Source organism: Caenorhabditis remanei, chromosome I, assembly GCF_010183535.1.
Source record: "Caenorhabditis remanei strain PX506 chromosome I, whole genome shotgun sequence".
NCBI classification, from domain to species: Eukaryota; Metazoa; Nematoda; class Chromadorea; order Rhabditida; family Rhabditidae; genus Caenorhabditis; species Caenorhabditis remanei.
Window position 1 is genome coordinate 84934 of NC_071328.1, and position 19147 is coordinate 104080.

General features: G+C 39.0%; 2 protein-coding genes across 2 annotated transcripts; one reads left to right on the forward strand and one right to left on the reverse strand.

Annotated features, from left to right (window-relative positions):
• Positions 1-1376: 1376 nt before the first annotated feature.
• Positions 1377-4808, forward strand: GCK72_000014 (uncharacterized protein; the record flags this gene model as incomplete). Its single annotated transcript, XM_003100612.2, has 10 exons — positions 1377-1468; positions 1514-1729; positions 1773-1850; positions 2249-2497; positions 2548-2965; positions 3009-3458; positions 3622-3979; positions 4031-4110; positions 4170-4378; positions 4688-4808. 10 exons carry the CDS (start codon positions 1377-1379, stop codon positions 4806-4808), a joined length of 2271 nt encoding a protein of 756 aa, XP_003100660.2.
• A 10055-nt stretch (positions 4809-14863) lies between these two features.
• Positions 14864-15195, reverse strand: GCK72_000015 (uncharacterized protein; the record flags this gene model as incomplete). The annotated part of the gene is made up of 2 exons (XM_003100621.1): positions 14864-15036; positions 15126-15195. The coding sequence occupies 2 exons, from the start codon at positions 15193-15195 to the stop codon at positions 14864-14866; spliced, it is 243 nt and encodes an 80-aa protein (XP_003100669.1).
• Positions 15196-19147: the final 3952 nt, after the last annotated feature.

Sequence of the window (19147 nt, forward strand, 5' to 3'; positions counted from 1 at the left end):
AAGCTTTTTTTCTAAACTCTCCTCTGCTATTCCCATCTTCCATCATCATCATTTTCATCTCCGTTTTCCTCTTTTCAAACCGCTTCGCTTCTTTTTTTAGGTCTCTCCCTCCGTACTCCATCCCAAAACTCTTCTATTTTTCTTCCGTGCCCAAACGTTGTGTATTTGCATCGATTCTCCCCGTCTGCTCCATCTTTTTTCCCTTCAGAATAGGGAAAAGCCTTTGCTCCGAAGAAGAAGAAGAAGTAGAAGACGTCCAACGTCTTCGTCTTTTTTGTCTTCTTCTTCTTCGTGCATGTATGTATATGTTAGCATCTTCCTCCCCTCTTCACGGCGTCTTCTTTTTTTCTTCACTTTTCCCATTTCCGTTTCTCTTTTTTGCTGCCAATGCTGTTTACTTTTTCCCGTTTCCCACGAAGAACGGAAACTAATCAGGCCAAGGAGTAATCGGATTAATCAAGGATTAAGCTGGATAACAACACATTATTTAGTTCAGCAGCATGGAGAGCATGATTTCTTCAAAAAAAGCTAGATTTTCGCTCTGTTGTTATCAGATTAAACGCCTCAACACCCGTATATATTCCCATGAAAGCACACACATAAGCCAATGTTCTTTTCTTTCACCGAGCTAGCTTTTCCTTCAACTTTCGTCAAAAGTTGTCCTATTTATTAGTTTTTGTGAAAATTTCCGCATTGAAAATTCCGGCTTTTTTTCAAATTTTCAAAAGACATTAATCTAGTTTTCCCTCGCTGTGTTCTTCAATTCTTCATTTTTTCGAATATCGCGCACTTCAAAATGCATGCTAGTAATCGGATCTTTTTTCTCTTCTCGCTCCAAAAACGGCCTCCTAACAACTCTCCTTCAATTCTTCAGTCCTTTCTCCCGCAACCACTTCCATCTATCGTTTTTCTGCCTGCTCGACTCGACCCAGTCCAATTTCAGTGTGTTATAGGGTGTGTGTGTGGACATGTCCCCCCAATTGAATTTCCTTGTCGGTCGGGGCTTTGGTTGTGTCCCCGTCCAATCAGTCAGTGAAAAGTTGGAAATGGAGCGCAGAAATTATAGGGGGAGGATAGGAGAGATAGATGAGGATACTTGCGTGATTCACTTCTTGGAATGAAGTGCATTTGCGAACTTTTTAATTGAAAAGCAAGCTTTTTCGGTCCGTCATCACGGTGCCGTTGTCCTAAAACCTGCAACTAGCCTATCATTTCCTCCCCCCCCACTGTTAAATAACCCTTCCCATCCAAATCTTTCCCCCGTCGTTCTCATTTCCAACTCTCTTCAATTTTCAGACCCCCCAACAGTTCCACCACGAGAAGTGAGAGCACCACTTCCATCAGCCTCATCACCCTATATTGCTGTCTCCGAGAAAATGTTTCGTGTTCGAAAGGCGCCGTCCGAGGAGCACACATTGGCAAATTACGCATACGTGAATCGATCGGATTTCGATGCAACACATATAAAGTGAGTCTCGATTGTCTTAAATTGTCATTTCTCATAAATTTTCAGACATGTTTGCGTCAACACAGGCCCCGCACGTCACTACATTTTCTCTATCAAAAATGATCCGACAATCAAGCCTGGAGAAATCGCATTCGGTGTACCGCACAGAAGATGGGCGGTTCTATCGTTGGACCAAGAGATTCGTGTCACCCCGTTCAGTTTTCCAACATCCGACTACATTGGATCGATTGTTCTCTCTGCTGATTTCAACAATAAGAAAAAGTTGGCTTTGTTTGACTGAAATCGTTGAAAATCCTAATTTCAGCGTCACATCCGAGCCACTGAATGCTGATTTGATGGCCAGAGAGTTCTCGATGCAATTCAGTGGACAAGCATTCACGAAGTAAGGGCTTGGCAAACATCTCAGACTCATAATGCCAAAAAAGCGAATTTGCGAAACAAAATTCCATAGTTGTCAAGGCCCGGCCCGAAGGTCCGGGTAAATTGGAGTCAAAGTTAAAAATTCAAATTTTGGGGCCCAGGCCTTGACAAGTATGCAGAATTCCGAAAATCTAGAATTCAACATGAAAAATCATAATAGAATTTGCCTCTTATCATCGAAATTCACAAAATTTGACTTTCTGGAAACAAACAAACAAATCTCTTCGATTTCTGGAGCATTTTCTGTATAAAAGCTGTAACATTAGTGAAAATAGCTGAAAATTCAGTCAGATTTTCGGATATCGGGAAGAACAGACACATATAAACCACCACAGATTATTAACTAATGCTTTCTTACAGAGATATGCAGATGGCGTTCCGTTTCGAGGACAAAGAGAAGAATAAGACTCACACGTTGTCGTTAGTTGTGAAAACAATCGAACAACTCGATTTGATGAAAGCAGCGGCGGCATCAAACGGAGAAGGAGCGCCAGCTGATAGTTCGGCGAAACCGAAGCATATTGATGCTGGACAACTTATGGCGAATTCGGTGATTGTGTTTGATAAGGAGGAGGGATCGATGCTCAGTTTGATTGGAAAGAGCAAAGGGTACAGAAAGCAGAGAAAGAGGTAAAAACTAATACAATTTTCATTTCCAGAAAGTCCGCCTACCGATCGATTATCAATCCGAACTGGAACTTCGCTGAAATGGGTATCGGAGGTCTCGACAAAGAGTTCTCCAACATCTTCCGTCGTGCGTTCGCTTCTCGTGTCTTCCCACCAGAATTCATCGAACAATTGGGAATGAAACACGTTCGTGGTATCCTTCTCTACGGACCACCGGGTACCGGAAAGACTCTAATGGCGAGACAAATCGGAAAGATGCTGAATGCTCGTGAACCGAAAATTGTGAATGGACCGCAGATTTTGGATAAATATGTCGGAGAGTCCGAGTCAAACGTCCGCAAACTGTTCGCAGACGCTGAAGAGGAGTGGAGACGGTGTGGTGCGAATTCTGGACTTCATATTATCATTTTCGATGAGATTGATGCGATTTGCAAGCAGAGAGGATCTATGGTACGGTTTCGTTTTTAGATAACTAATTTTCCTCGATATTCAGGCGGGAAGTTCATCAGTCCATGACACCGTCGTCAACCAACTTCTTTCCAAGATGGATGGTGTTGAACAACTCAACAACATTCTTGTAATCGGAATGACCAATCGTCGTGACATGATCGACGAGGCTCTCCTTCGACCAGGTCGTCTTGAAGTGCAGATGGAAGTCTCACTCCCTGATGAGTTTGGACGTCTTCAAATCCTTCGAATCCACACCGCCCGTATGCGTGAATACAACAAAATGGACCCGAAAGTCGACTTGGAGGATTTGTCGAAGCGAACGAAGAACTTCTCGGGAGCTGAGTTGGAAGGATTGGTTCGTGCCGCCCAATCGAGTGCAATGAATCGATTGGTGAAGGCTGGTGGGAAAGCTCAAGCCGATCCAGACGCAATCGAGAAGCTCGTCATTAATGGCGGAGATTTTGATTATGCACTCGAGAACGACGTTAAACCGGTAATTTTTGAGAATTTCAGACATTGAGATGAGACGAAATTGCAAGCTGATATTAAAAATCGAGTCCCGGAGCTAAAATTGTAGAATAAGGTGTCTATATCACTACAATGTCTGAAACTCTGTTAGACTCACTATAAAATATGTGAATTTTGATTAATTTCAGGCATTCGGACGCTCTGATGAATCCCTTAACCGTTTCCTGACTCGTGGAATGATTGTGTGGGGACCAGAAGTCACTCGAATCATCGACGAGGGAAGTCTTCTCGCCGATACCGTCAAAAATCCAGAGAACAGTGGATTCCGATCGGCCGTCCTCGCTGGAGCCCCAAAAACAGGAAAAACGTCGCTTGCTGCTCAAATTGCAAAGAGCTCTGATTTCCCGTTCGTCAAAGTGATATCTCCGGAGGACACTGTCGGATTCTCGGAGTCTGCTAAATGTATGTCGTTGAAGAAGGCGTTCGAGGATGCGAAGAGATCGAAACTCAGTGTTTTATTGATTGATAACTTGGAGAGATTGATTGGTACGTGATTTTTTGAGAGGAAGGAATTGAAATGGATATGATTCATTTCAGATTACCACCCGGTCGGTCCAAGATACTCGAATCTGGTTATCCAGGCTCTTCTCGTTCTTCTCAATGCTCACCCCCCGCCGGTTAGTAGATTTTTCAAAATTTTAATTATTTTCACACCTGAAACCTCTTCTATTTATAGGGTCACCGCCTGCTTGTTATCGCCACCTCATCGGATCGCTCCTTCCTTCGTGATATGGGACTGATGGATGTGTTCGGCGCAGTCATCGACATTCCAAAACTCTCAACAGCGGACCAAATGATGAATGTGATTCAAGAAAGCAATATTTATACGGACGATCAACTTCCTCAAATTGAGCACAAGTTGCGACAATTGGTGGAGGGAAGAAAGTGAGTTTTTATCTCATTTTTTAATGGGAAATGTGTTAACAACTAGTTTAGTGCTAATCTAAAAAAGTAAAGATACCTGTTCCTCACTCAATCGCTCATTTGTTCAGTGCAAAAATAACAGCTTTTCCTTCCCGAAACCATTCTTTGAATTATTTGATCCCCCTATCTTATCCAAACTTATTCCAATCGCTTTGATTGGTTCCGTTTTCACCTCAAATTCCTCCTGATCTTTACCTTCACTTCTTTATTAAATAAGTTGGTAGAGATAATCCTCTAGAAAATACCAAAAATATTCACTCCTTTTTGCAGATTCGGTGTCGGTATCAAGCATCTACTGGAACTAATCGAATCGGCTCGTCAATGTGAAGCCGATTATCGTGTGTCGACACTTCTCTCAATGATTGAGAACATTGCTCTAAATCTTTTCTAAATTAGACAATTTTCCCTCCCTCGATTACCCCATTTTTGTGTGATAATCAATGGATCTCTCTCTTTCTCTCTCCGTATTTATTTATTTATTCATTCAAATCACCTTTCTCTCCTGGAACTTTAACTTTTGTCCTTTTTGTCCCCGTTTACCAGTCTCTTCATATTCGCTTATGTAATTTAAGTTAATTTATTCTTTTCCCCCATTGAATCAAAAGCTAGAATTATGTTATATAATATCCCAATCTAGCCCCCTGTTCCTATTTGTGTGTAGCAATAAATGTGGATGTGTTTTACTACGCCACAAGCTCCACTCTACTACTATCCCTCCTTAGATAAGCTTTAGGAGGGATTTGAGAAAGCGGATCAGATCAAAATGATCCGCTTTTCACATTTTGCAGGGCACCACCGGGTGCAACGACTTCTGCTCTTCATTTTTCATCCCCCGGTGTTCGCTCCCTTCTCTCTATGATTCCCTTTAACAAATCTGCACACCATCTCCTCATACACCCTCTTACGTCACATTAATTGTACTTTTTAACCTGGCACCCCCACGTACACACACTGTTGTGACGTCACGGTCCCTCCACCATCCAAAGGGCAAACGGGCGGGTCGCGCACATATGGCCATGAACAAATGGACCGATAGAGAGAGGGGGAAGGACGATTGTGCGCCAATTTTTCGAAACGATACGAAACTAATGGCTGGTGTCACCAACCTTCTGGCGCGGTGCCAATGAGGGTACCTCTTTTTTGCAAAAAAGAATGAGTCATGTCTAGGAGACAAAGGACAAAAAAAGTGCAAACGACCTACTAGTTAGTGGTGAATGGGAAACAGATGGAGCATGACGCAATTTGAGAGCTATTTGACTGTCGTTTTTTGAAGGCCGCAGATACACTTGGGTTACGGTAGTTTTGCACTTTGACAGGGGCGGGGAGTTTTGATTCGATGGAACGTTGGGGTGACTTCTCGGAGATTGATGAAGTCAGGATACTGTAGCTCTTCGATTGAAGGGACATCTGGACACACAGAAACACAGGAGTAAAGACTGTAAGGCACAAAATCTCTGGGTCATGGAAAGCCCATCGTAAAATTAGAGCGAAATTCAAAAAATTGTATTTTTCCTTTTTCAATGATTTTGATTTTGATTTTCTGTGCGAAGTTTCATAGAAAATAGCAAGAAAAATGAAAAAAAGTCAAACGCGATTTAGCTGAGCGAACTCAACTAAATAGCAGCCTTTGGCTTCAAATATGATCCTGTGCGGTCTCCCGAAAGTTCCGGAAAGTTCTGGAATATTTTTTGACATACTTCCACAAAACGAACAAATTTCGAGGAAACAGCAGGTCTACAACTTAGGTTGATAAAAGAGACCTGCAGAATCAAAAATTGTCACTTCGACCTGAAATATTATCTGAAATCAATATTTTGGCGCTCTGAATTGTTTCGATTTGAAAACTGAAATTCGCCCTCATTTCAGTAAAAGTTAAAATATGTAGTTCTCGACCTGCAATTTTTTCAGAATTATTGTTTTGGGAAGGTATATCGATTATTTCTTTGTAGTTCTTACTCGGAGGCTAGGAAAACATGCATTTTTCTTTTTTTTTAGTTGAAAATGTCCAAGAGGGTGTCATGGTATCACTGATTGTCTCTCAAAGTAAAATTTTAATTTTAGAGCTCAGTTTTGTAGTGGCAACTTTATTTTACAATTACTTGATAAAAGATTATAGTTATTTAAAGAGGACAGCTTAAAATTCGAATCGTTCCGTTTGAGACACTTTTTAGTCTATATATAACTTTCTAGGGAGTACCCGTACAGAAAAGTTGTCAACTACAAAAGTTGAGCTCTTCGTTTGATTTATAGAAGTTTTTTAATTGCGGGACAATCATGACACCCTCTAAAAGACAATGTCAAACCAAATTATGTTTTAGCCGGTAATCTATCAATACCTTCATCAGCTACCCAGAAATGACCAAATTGATCTACCCAATCAATATTCGAATGTGAACTTCCTTGGAACTCTCTTCAGGTTTCGTGAGTCTGTTATTTTCTTCCAAGATTCATATCTGGAAATTTGCAAAATTATAAAAAAAGAGAATTTTTGTCTAGATTTTCGCGTTTTCCCTTATTGAAAGTGGATTTTCTCGGTTTTTCCTGGGGAACTAGTTTTGTAGAAAGTATTTGTATATTTGTAAAGTACAATAACTACTTTTTAATATCTCGAAAACCATTCGGTACAGTCTGGACTTTATACACGTATTCTATATAGTTTGGCCAACCCCGTGCAAATCATCTGCACCTGTTTTCTCAAGACAATTTGGTCGCTGGTATTGGACACTTGATCAGCCACCTAATTAATTTGTTTTCCGATATGATTTTTAGTGTCTAGAAAAAATGGGGAGATCAAAAAGTTACTGTATGTGATATCATTCAAAATACATATATTTTCAGTCAAACAAGATCCACCTCCTTGTGCGTGACACTTCTTTTTTCTTAACATATTTTTTCAACCCCTTACAATTTTTTCTTTAAATTTAAATTTTTTCTAACCTTTTTCTCGTTTTTCATATTTTCTAGCTTCTTCCCTTTACTAGACAAACAGCAACTTTAATGAGACTTTTTTTCAAGTTCCGGGTGGACTCACATTATAATGGTTGGTGGTCACAGAGGAAAAAGGGAAAAACAAAAAATAAAAGTGCACTTTTTTGAATAGAAATAAGTGAGTAATGTGAGCATGAGAGATTAAACGTCATTCATTGGTCAGATGGTCCGGAATAGGTTTATTTTTTAATATATTCTTGTGATGTATCTCTTGTTTTTGTTTAGTCATCGTTGTCATATGGTCCGATGTGATTTCTAAAAAAATAGATTTTTGTTGTAACGTAGCAGCTTAGAGTCTGCAGATAACTTTGCATATAGAAAAAGTTATTCTGAGCTTGTAAAGCGCCACAAGTTGAAATAACTGTAATCCCTGGACTCACTAGAAAATATTTGAGTTCTCATAGCTGGCTTCACAGAAATTGAAAACTTTTTTGCACCTCTGGTTGTAATGGGTTATGTACCCTAGATTTTGTGCAGACGGTTGATAAACAAAGATTTAATTAGGACCTTGCTTCAGTTCATACAAAGACACTCGTTTTCTTATTTCAAAAGACTATCTTTTCCAAAATTACTGGAAATTACTTGATTAGAATAAAGGGTACACCTGTAATCCGAAACATTTGTATTTAGTTTGAATCTGAGCCCTCACAAATCTTTCCAAATGTATAGTTCCGAGCCAAGTCAATTTCTCTGAAATTTCTGCAAATTGCACTCACTTTCCCATCCCCTATTTATTTCAATTTTCTTTTTGCATCCCTCCAACCTGTTCCTCATGTTCCCACCGTTTGCCTATATTTTTTAAAACCAGTTTCCCATCTCTTTCTCGAAATGATGACTCACTCATGTCATGACAATTCGGCGATTGAAAAAGAAGAGACATAGTTAGTAGTATTACCACTTCCGTAGCCCCCTTACTCTCAAATAGAAATTTATTTTAAAATTAGTACAAGGTCTCTCTCTCTCCTACTTTTTTATTTCGAAACATTTCAAAAGTTGTGGTACCAAGAGAAATTCTCATCATTCCATTGTTTGATTAACTTTTCTCTAGCATTAAGACATGGGAATCTGTACTATGGAATGTATCTCGAATTTGTGAGAATTTCGTAAGTTTTAGTGATGCTTTCCTAGAGGTTATGGTCTTTCATTTGTTTGAACTTCTTGCGGTTTTGTGTTTGTCTTTTTGATATTTCATGGTCTGGTGGTCAGAACAGTTGGCAAACAAATATGGGTTGGCAGAATTGAGGTTGCGTAACGTCTGGTAAAGTTGAACCAATAAAATAACGGAGAACAGAGGAAAACATTTGGATTTAGTGCCTAACAGACACTGAGGCGTCGTTACCAGCCAATACTTCATCCCTTTCAGTTGAAACTGTCCAACTTTTCAGAACGTATCCGGGAATGTCCGATAACTTCAATTTTTGTGGAGTATACAGATCAGAGGTAAAGCTCAGTTTTTGTAGTTTATAACTTTTCGGTACTGGCAGTCCCCAGCTAAAAATCCCAGTATTTTGTTTTTCAAAACAAACCACATTAACCTGAAAATAAAACAGTTTAGTACAAAGAATACGGTTGACCGTCATGCAATTTGGGACATCTAGTTGAACGACATCTGAATTTCCCTCAATTCTCATTTCTATATTCAAATCTTTTCATTATCTTTCTCCCTTGACTACACCAGCCCATCTAGTTTTCTCAGTCTAAAAACCAAAACCTAAGTCAACAACAATATCTAAAAACAGAACTCTCTAGACGCGCGACTTTTACTCTCGTTTCGTCAAGAACATCCACCGTTTCTTCGATTTTCCGGTCCGACGAATTTGCTTGTTTTTGGTATTAATTAATCGAAGAATTAGAAACCCGAAGCGTGATAATTCAAAAGAAGACAACTGAGAATATTTGCAAAACTATAGAACACGGTTCGATTCATAAATCACTGGACAACGGCAGGACTTGCGAGATACATTACAGAGGCTACAATAATATTTCAGAAATACGGACATCTGGACGAACAAACACACATACATCCTTATTTTTATGTGAACGCTCTTGATCGTTTGATTTTTCATCCCAACCTTGTGCTCCGTTTCGATCCGATTACATCATCATCTTCTAGACTAGACGAACATCAAAAATAGCTGTTTTATCCGGGATTTTTGTCTGAAATCGTATAGTAACCAAAAATTGTGTTTGTAATCTACAATCCGAACGTTTTATATCGTTGAATTTTGAAAAAAAGGATTATTTTTGAATAAAATCACGTCTAGAAGGTTCTTGGAACAAGACACACGGAGTCAGAAGATTGTGGAAGTGAGAAAAGTGCATATATCCGAATGATCTTTCTTTGGTTTCAAAAACCTAGAAACGGAGAACAAATGACGTGATATTCGAAAAAAAAAGACGGAGGAACAGTTAAAACTGTGAAGAACGTTGTATCTTAACACCTTCATATTTTGAAACCAGAAGGGATATTCGAAAGTTTTCTACAAAAATGAAGAATGTCTTCTGTTTTATTGGACCTATGAAAATTCGAAATAATGGTGAACTTACTAGGGAAGATCATGCAGTCAGTTTGAAGTTATGATACGTGGCATATATCATTGGAAAGCTGAGAAAGCACCAATTCCAAATATTTATTTAGTCTGGTATTCGAGAAAAAAACAAGGCTTAAGGTCTGAAAAAAAGCCAAAGTTTTTGAAATTTTACTTGCGATTTTTACGTTTTAAAACGGAAAAAATGCTCTATTTTACCTTGTTTTTCTCAAATACCAGACCTCGAGGGCAAAAACTAATTATATATTTGGAATTCTCAGCTGTCCAATGATTTAGGTTACGCCTCATAACTTTAAACTGACTCCAGGACCTTCCCTTATCTGTAAAAAGCCTTCTAACTCACATTTATCAAGATTTAGCGCAACAACCGCATTGGAATCGAAACTTCATTTTCTTTATTACCTGATAATCATGTGGAGTTAAAAATAGTTTACTTTCACACAACCAGAAAATGACCACTCATACCGAAACCGTTCATTCGACCAAAACACGAATTGCCCAGTTTGAACTATCACTGATAGTCTTTGTCGAACTCATGTCGAATTAACTTAATTTCATACTGTTTACAAATGAAAGTGACGAATTCAGAGTGAAACCCTGGATGGTTTCTTGTCCACCGTATTATTATTCGTCTCAATCATGTGCACGGATCTCTGTATTTTTGAGCTTTTAAAAATCTTATACTCATAGCCTCATTCTTTAATTTTTCGAGAAATTTCCCTTTTTCCTTTTTCTAAATCTTTAGCAGTTTCCTTCTTATCACTTTTATTTAGCGTCTTTTTGAAACAAATTTCATGATAAAAATATTGTTTACTATCGAAAATAGTACCGTTTGAAACACATTCCTTTGTTTCTCCTGAACCACCTCATGATCAGATCAGAAGACCATGTACTTCATGGAATAGTACAACAACGACGTCATTTGTACAAACCCGGAGCTTTCCCTTATCACACAATAGTGCATCTTCTTGCGATGTACTACTACTACGGCGCCACCCTTCAGGAAAACATAAAACGTCTTTGATTTCCTTTCCGAAAAATTACGAAATTTTCTGCATACTAGCAGTCATCTAACATTGCCACCATCTGTGTTAAGTGAAGGTACACTTGTACTTTCTCACTCCCAAAAAACCCATAAATTTTCTCTGTGGGTGGCCATCTTCCATCAAATTCTACCGGAGGAGTATTTCCTGTTTGAACAAAGGAAAAGAGAATTCCCGCTAATATGAAGATGCGCGGGGTCTCTTCCTCCGTTCACGGTGATTTATTATTCGTTCATCCGTTCATTAATTTGAGGGCGGGGAATCGAAAAAACAATTCATCGTTGGGAAAGGAAAGGTAGAGAGAAGGTTACGGTAGCTTGGTTGCTAGGGAAGGTGAGCTCAGCTCTTCGTCACCATGAGTATGAATCTGTGATAGAGTTATGAACCAGTACACGTATATTTCAGACTAGAACAGTTTGAAAGCCCACCCAGACCGCTTATGCCTAAATATGTTTACCAACTAATAAGTGTGATTTCAAGAGATCGAGATTCAGTAGCAGAGGCCAACGCTACCGTATCCCAACAGGAACTTCCGCCCTAACATCTAAAAAACAGGAACCTGTGTCCTCTTCTTCCATTTTCTCCCATTTGACAATTCCCCCTCCTTTCCCACTACTCATTTTCTCAGTTTACATTCCCCTGTCATTTTTTTTAACTTCACGGTCACACGCGCCATTTCCCTCGTTGACTATCTGACAATGTCATCTTTGAGGTTTTTGAACTTTTCATCACTTCCCTTCTTCATTTTTTGTGAAGATTGAGCAGAAATGATGCTTCCGTTCGAAAGGGGCGGGACTTATTGTCTGGAATTTCGGAACCTTCTAGAACCTTCAGATGTAGCCTTAATCCATTAGAATGAGAGCGAAGATTTATTATTAACATATATCAAATCATCTGATCTACCTCATCGTAGTACCAGAGATAATGCTATACGAAACGAACGGAACTGATTAATTTTTTTGATAAGAAGAAGGACTATTGTGTTTGATTTGCATCATCGGGGAGAAGGATAGCGACGAAATGGAAATGTGGACCCCCGTGTGAGGAAATGGGGAGGTCAAATGGAAAACGAATGGGGAACCCGGGAAAGTGAGAGAAGAAAATGGAGCCATGATGCAATTGGAAGAATTAAATGATTCTGAAATCTCTTAAAAGAGTGAATCACTTTAAGAATATTGGTCAAGGATACTTGTTGGACTCATTAAAAGTAGTTCCAATTTATTTAGTACAGCCTCTAGAATCCCAAAAGTGTTTTATCAGGTTTTTGAAACTTCAAAAACAAATCTGTGTCATTTGATAACTCAAGTTGAAGTGATAGCTCGTGGTCTGAATGTAATGCTTCTAGGCTGTTAAAGTTGGAAAAAAATGCAATTGGTTTGTTTGGGCTTTTAGTGCAATGTTCGGAAATGTGTTAAGATGAAGAAACGTTGTAGTTGTTTGAACATCAGAAATAAATGTGACATATCTTAGAAAATCCGACACTGTTAAAGTTTAATATACATCTGTGACCCCAAGATAGCTCTCGCCACGATATATCCCCAGTTGGATCCCTTTCAGCGAGCGTGGGCTTGCAATCAAATAATTTCTGGACCCTTTTCTAGACCCCTTCATTTGTTCGAGTTTCCTCTTCGTTACCCCTAGTTGCCCCCAATTCTGATTTCTCCTCCTCTTTTGTGACATGTTACTCAATTCCTTCCAGAGAAATTGTACTCATTCGACGAGCTCTTCTGATTTGCCAGTATCCGTGACGTCTACATGTCTCCTTCGTTTTTTTCCATTCCAATCGGTGAGAAAAAAACAAAAAGAAGAAACCACCACCACGTGCGCTTTCTTCTTCTTCTACATCTTCACGTCTTCTGGTTTTTTTCGTTTCTCTGAAGACTCTTCGTCTTTCCCCGTATTTCTGATGTTTTTTCCTCACGTGTTCACACTGTACTTGTTTTTCGAAATAATTGAAACCGGTTAAAGACACAAGTTTCAAGTGTGATTGCTTCCTGAATTCAACACATGGTACTACTGTAGAGGGGGAAAGACTTGGCACGAGGCCAGGTAGATCGTTTTTCCGCCCGCCGAACAAAACGAAAACACAAAAACGGAGAGAAAGAGAAAGAAGGGAAGTGAGACACCGTTGATTAAACTCCGGTTGCTGTTCTGGTGTTTTGATTGTTGTGAACCAGTTGTTCGGGGACCCCCATTCAGAAAAATTTCGTCAAGACAGATGATCAGATCATGTATCAAAACGTGATAATTTCTATAACGGTCATACCCTTCTTATCAATTTTAGTTTTGGTTCTCACCCCCTTTTACACTTCAAAAATGAAAAACACAAAAAATTGACGAATTGCAACATTTTACGTTTTCTCTACCGACTGCCTGACCTACTGATAAAGAAACTTTCTGGCAAGATGCCAAGTGGGAAGAAGAAAGACACACTAGGGGGGCATGTGTAGAATGGTGTACAAATATACGTTAAGATGAACAACTTGGGTGGGTTACTGGGTTACGGTAGATAATTTTGAAGGTGAAACACTACAAGAAGTTGAACATGCCATCTCAGTTCACAGATATTTCCTCATCTTGATCCGTGCCTCTTGACCACCTGGTATATCTCTAAATGCTTACGGGAACACCCCGCTGCGATAAACCCCGGAAGATTAGTAGTTTTTATTTTGGAAGCACCGGCTTATTGAGACTAAGAAAGGATTACTGTTCTTTATTGGGTTGCAGGGTATAAAACAGACTATCAAACTTTTCCTAAAAAATCTAAATAGCACTCTAAATTATTGACGAAACGACACCTCAAACTTGGGTAATTAAGCCATTTATTTAGAAGGAAAGAAATATAAAAAAGCTTTTGGAAAACGAACAGCGTCATATTGGATCTCAGAAAGATTATTGTGGGATAACAGAAAGATTGGTTGGGTTTAGAGAAAATGAATGGCTTGGGTTCAATTATTTCCTTTTTAAATTTTTTTTCTCCGTCGAGTTGTCTGAAAATATGAGTGTTCAAAGTCCCAGATCATTCTGATTACCCTGAATCTCAAGCATATCATAGTCACACACCCATGAAGCCTAGTCAATGTCAAAAGCCCCGAGTGTTCAGAACGAAAATTCAACTATAGTCAAAAGACACATCAGATTTTCCCACTGTTCCAAATGACTGCTTTCATAACCTATACGAAAAACAATTCGGAACATTGAAAACAACATGTAGGCTCTTTGCACTTTTATTTCCATTTTCTTCCGCCCCAGAAGAATTGAGTCATTTCCTTCTATTCGGAACCCCCATGAGAAGATGATGTCATGATAAAATCATCTGATCAACATCTCCGGATGAAAACGAAAAACATGATGATTACTATATAGTAGTAGAAGGAGAGGGGATAATTGGCCAAGGTCACTTTTTCCCTCTTCCTTCAAGTCCCTCAATTTTGTGTTGTACTTTTATCATAAAACTTTTTATTAACGAAAAAACAAATTTGATTATGAAAAAATATTAATTTATATAATATAATAGAACTCTGATAAATTTCCGATGGGTGAGCAATAAAGGATAAATATTATTGATGGGTTTTTAAAGTATGGTGGGTTGTGAAGAATGAAAGGATCCAGGGGTAGACAGAGATGACACCGAATTGTAAGCAAGTGGGGGAAGGAGATGAAAAAAGATTATGTCATTTTGGTGGGGAAGGCGAAAGAATTCAGATGAGAAGGAACGGAGGGTGAGATCCTGGAAAACCGCAAGGAAACGAAAGACCGATTGTGGTTGTTTAGAAAAAAGTAAAGAGATAAGGTTGAGAGCAGGCAAATATATGCAGATAATGGAGAGTATCCATAGGCAAAATGATGATGATTAGACGGGATGCTTAGAGAAGGTCGTTCAAGACAGAGAATCTTTTGAGTCGATCCAATCGATTCGTTTTTGACGCCTTCTTGTGATGATGGTGATGGTGATGCTTGGGGAATTCGACAACCTCGTAGACTTTGTCGATGGCAAGAGCATCCGACGATTCCTCATCAAATAGTTTGTAATCGATGTCTGTAAGTAAGGATATTTGTAAAAGGTTACAAAGAGACAACTATAGAGAAATAGAAAACTAGACTAACTTAGTGAGGAGATATACTCACCTTTATAACCCGGCCTGGCCAGACATGAGAGGATGGATACCAAGAAGAGGGCAACGAACAGGAGCTTCATGATTTCTTTGGGAGATGAGGGGATAGGAGTGCTGTTCGGGCTGAAGTCTGAGAGTTCGAATGATGTTGGTGGTGCCAGAAGAGAATGGATCAGAGGTTGAAGCCACGCCCCCCTCCTCGAGGTTCAGCCCCCTTAGGACGATGGCAAGGAGCGGGGAGGCGGGGCCGAACAGAGAACGGGGCGTAAGATTGAGAGAGAGCGAGAGAAACAGAGAATGCGTTCGGAAGAAGAAGAAGATAAAGAGGGGCGGAGGAAGGCTTAAGGGATAGATAGCAAAAGAAACATGATGGGAAAATGATAAGTTTTCGGAAATATTGAAAAATGAAAAACAACGTGATACACTAAAAGAAAAGAAGAGACATCGTCTTGACCTACCTCACGAAAGTAGTAAATGTCGATATCAAAACAAGGAGAGACCAAATACTATCTTTATTTGATAAGATTAACTTACTATCTATCTGCTTATGTGATTTATCGAACTAGAGAAAAATATTATCGGAAAATGTTGCACTTTTCACGACAAGCAAGTGAAAGGGCGATGAAGTGAAAGTGACCGAAAATTCAGGAGAAAAACGTAAAATACGGAGAAAATGATTGGAAAGTGAAAACTTTCTCAATGCCTACTATCACTGATAACAGTTTCAATTTTGCAGGACGATAGGCAATTGGGCGGAGTCGTCCCGGAAAATCGGTTTTTCGCTGACCGTGTTCTCGAATTGTTTACGCATTCCCTCGGGTCTTCCGACTTACTACGTGATACCACTAATTTCACAGATAACAATCTTTTTACACAAAAATAGTGACTACTTGCCAGTTCTTTTCGGAGAAAGGAACTGCGAGCGGTGTTGCGGTTTCTTTCTCCTGGCATTCTTTTTTGATGATTTTTGGAAGCTTGGCTAGTCTTGGAAGTTGGCTAGTCTGTTTGTCAGCATTACCAGAAATAAGAGTGCTTTCTGTAGTAAGTATATCCGTCTGTAGTTCTGTATTTCCAAATGTCCACTTCATTCTAGTTTCAGTGTATCCACTCCAAAAGCCGTCTGGATTTTGAAATATTTTATGTCCTAGAGACTCAAAAAACCATCGTCATTGTTATTGTTCTCATAAAAACAGCAAGGTCAAAAAGCTTATGGCCCCCAGCTCTGATGTTTGGATGTGCTCAGCACAAGAAATAGGCGTAAGCTGTGTGATCACGGAAAAAAGCGAAGAAAACCACGGGTATTCAATGATCAGAATAGAATTGAGCTAGTTGAGCGTGGTTAGATTTGGCTAAAAAGTTAAGGTTATCTTTGACTTATTCCTTGATTTAGAATGGACTTATCTCTTGTAGAATTTGACCAAGATTTGGTTGAATAGTAGAAGAAATCAACAAGGACTACATTAGAAAGGACTACATCTTTTTAATACTGAAAATCTGTATTTTAGGTTATACTGTATCTGTCTAATCCGGATAGGATTAATTTTTCTGTTCACTGTTGTGCATATATGTGTTAATTGAGCGTGTTTTAACTTTCTTGTTCTCTCAATCTCCCCCAACACTCCAAACCCAAACGCCATAATGTGTCCTTAAACCAATTTCCTTAACCCTCTCGCCTTTATTTCCGACCTCCTATACAGTAGGTCATTACTCTCTTTTCTGCCTACATTTCTCAAATCTTCTCGAAATTTCGAAAAGGGTTGAAACGGCCACCCAGGAGAAAAAAACGAAGGGCGAACAAATGAAGAGACAAGGTAATAAAAAGATGTGTAACCTTGCTGGCGCGAAATTTGAGTCATGACTAAGCAGTACAGTTTTTTTTGTTCAATTTCGCGCGCCAGAGGTCTTCTAGTAACACATTTCTCTCTCTCCATTCCACACACCTTCCTTCCCTTTGCCTCATCATTTCAATTCCCTACGCCAAGGGCAACGGTTCGCACCAGGCCGTGGCACGGTGCCAAGGATGAAATCGAAAAGATGAGATGACACGGTCGGTTTTTTGGTAGAGGAGGAGACATTGAGAGAGGGTGCCAAAAAAACGAAAAAAAACAGGTAGCCGGCCAGCACCTCAAAGTACGGCAATGGGTGGGAAAAAAAGGGAAAACTAGAAAAGATGGAGGGCTATTATGTCGGAGATGTTTACAGTTGTAGTAAGGTTTGGTGTAGCCTCCTCCTTTAGCTTTGGAGGACAGGTTGCCATGGGTATTGTAGGTTTTGAGGCCATGTATGGAAAAGACAACGTCCAGAGAGGCTAGATTTGTAAGAGAATGGTATGATAGCTCCACCTAAATACAGAGAGGCTCGATTTCAACTCTATAAACTCTTCAAAATTGAATGTAACCGTTCTTTTGCAAATTTCAAGCCAGATTCGTTAGATCTTTGGTACAAAGTCCAAAATTTGTTGATCCAGTTTGTAACTTTGCTCTTCAAGGAACATAAGATGTGTCAAATCGTATAGTAGAGTCTGCCTGGCTAGATAAGTAAAATAATTCGTTTTTTCTATCCACATGAGAGAAAGTACAAATCAAAAGGTTTCCCCTTGTCTAGCCCACATGTCTAGATGTCATAAATCAGAATTGAATAGAAGAAGTACGACTCAAAAAACATAAAACTATTATTTTCTTTATTAAAAAATTGATAATTTCGAAAAAATTCGGAAATTACGAGAGTAGTATGTAGTATGTCAATATTGACATTTGTTTTCATCCACCAAAGCTTTTATTTGAGTCATTTTCTGATTTCTCAGGTGGTGGTAATGATATATAGGTATTCGGCACGTGGAGTCATTAGAACGATAAGAACGTTTGAGAGATGGCAAAATGAGAGCCTGGGGAAGAATTCCCTTTTAAGAGAGTTCATTGTTTAGCCCGGCATTGAGTTTAAGTGCAACTAAGTCGGTTTTGACTCCACTAGGCCCTTTTGGTTCACTTGTATATGCTTGGCCATTCCGTTAAAAGTCAGATTCGCGGTTTTATTGTGCATCTTCTTAATTAATTAATGTATTTACTTCAAGGGATAAGAGACTATAAGATACAAAGAAGACTTGAAACATATCCCTCACGAGATAGCCTCTTATAGATTTAAACTGAGTAAAAAATTTGGTGCCATGCCTAGTCACCCTGTTTCCTGGCTTTTTCGTTCTGAAAACAGCATATCTTTAATAATCACCTTTGTCAGTTCAAAAATGTACCAGGTGCCTCTACCTTACGTTTAGACGTTGAGGATAAACATATAATCGGCTCAAAACTCTACGTAAATGTTTCTCTTCTAGAATTAGTTCCCCTATTTCCGGTATTTCTTTAACATGTCGAGGAATCGGGAGTTCGTTCTCAAAAATGAGACAAATAGGAAAAAGGATTAGTGGTTTGGGATGTGGAAAGTCGAATCAGTTGACATATTTTATTTATTCTTTTAATGGAAGAGATTTGAAAAAAGAAACTTATGAATAGATTGATGGTTTTATGAATATATCAATAGGAATTGAGATAAACTGAAAGCATAACGTCAAACTGGTATAATTTGAGAGTTGTGAGCAAGATTATGGGGATTGGAAGATGGAAGGCATTAGACTCGCACACGTAAGAAACATTTACATATATTGAAATAGATAAACAAATAGAATAATTATATTTGTAGTCTAATCTTACTGTATTCAAAATAAACTTGATATAAAAGGAACTGCAGGTAACTTCACCAAGAAGTACTAAATTTCCAAAAGAGACAATGTTGCAAAAGCTGCAAAATGTCGTAAAAAGTGAATGCTCAACTAAAAAAACAACCTTTTAAAAAAATGGAATGCCTGCTAACGACACATTGTTGCAAGAAAAGTAGAAGTACTTTTTGTTCCCCACGCAGTTCAAAACGGAAATAATCTACAAAAAGTGACGTTGGCTTTTCTTTTTTCAAAAGGGGGCTTCTTGAACTCTTTTCTCGACACCTCTATTTTAAAGAGACAGCGAAAATAGAATACGAGTTCGT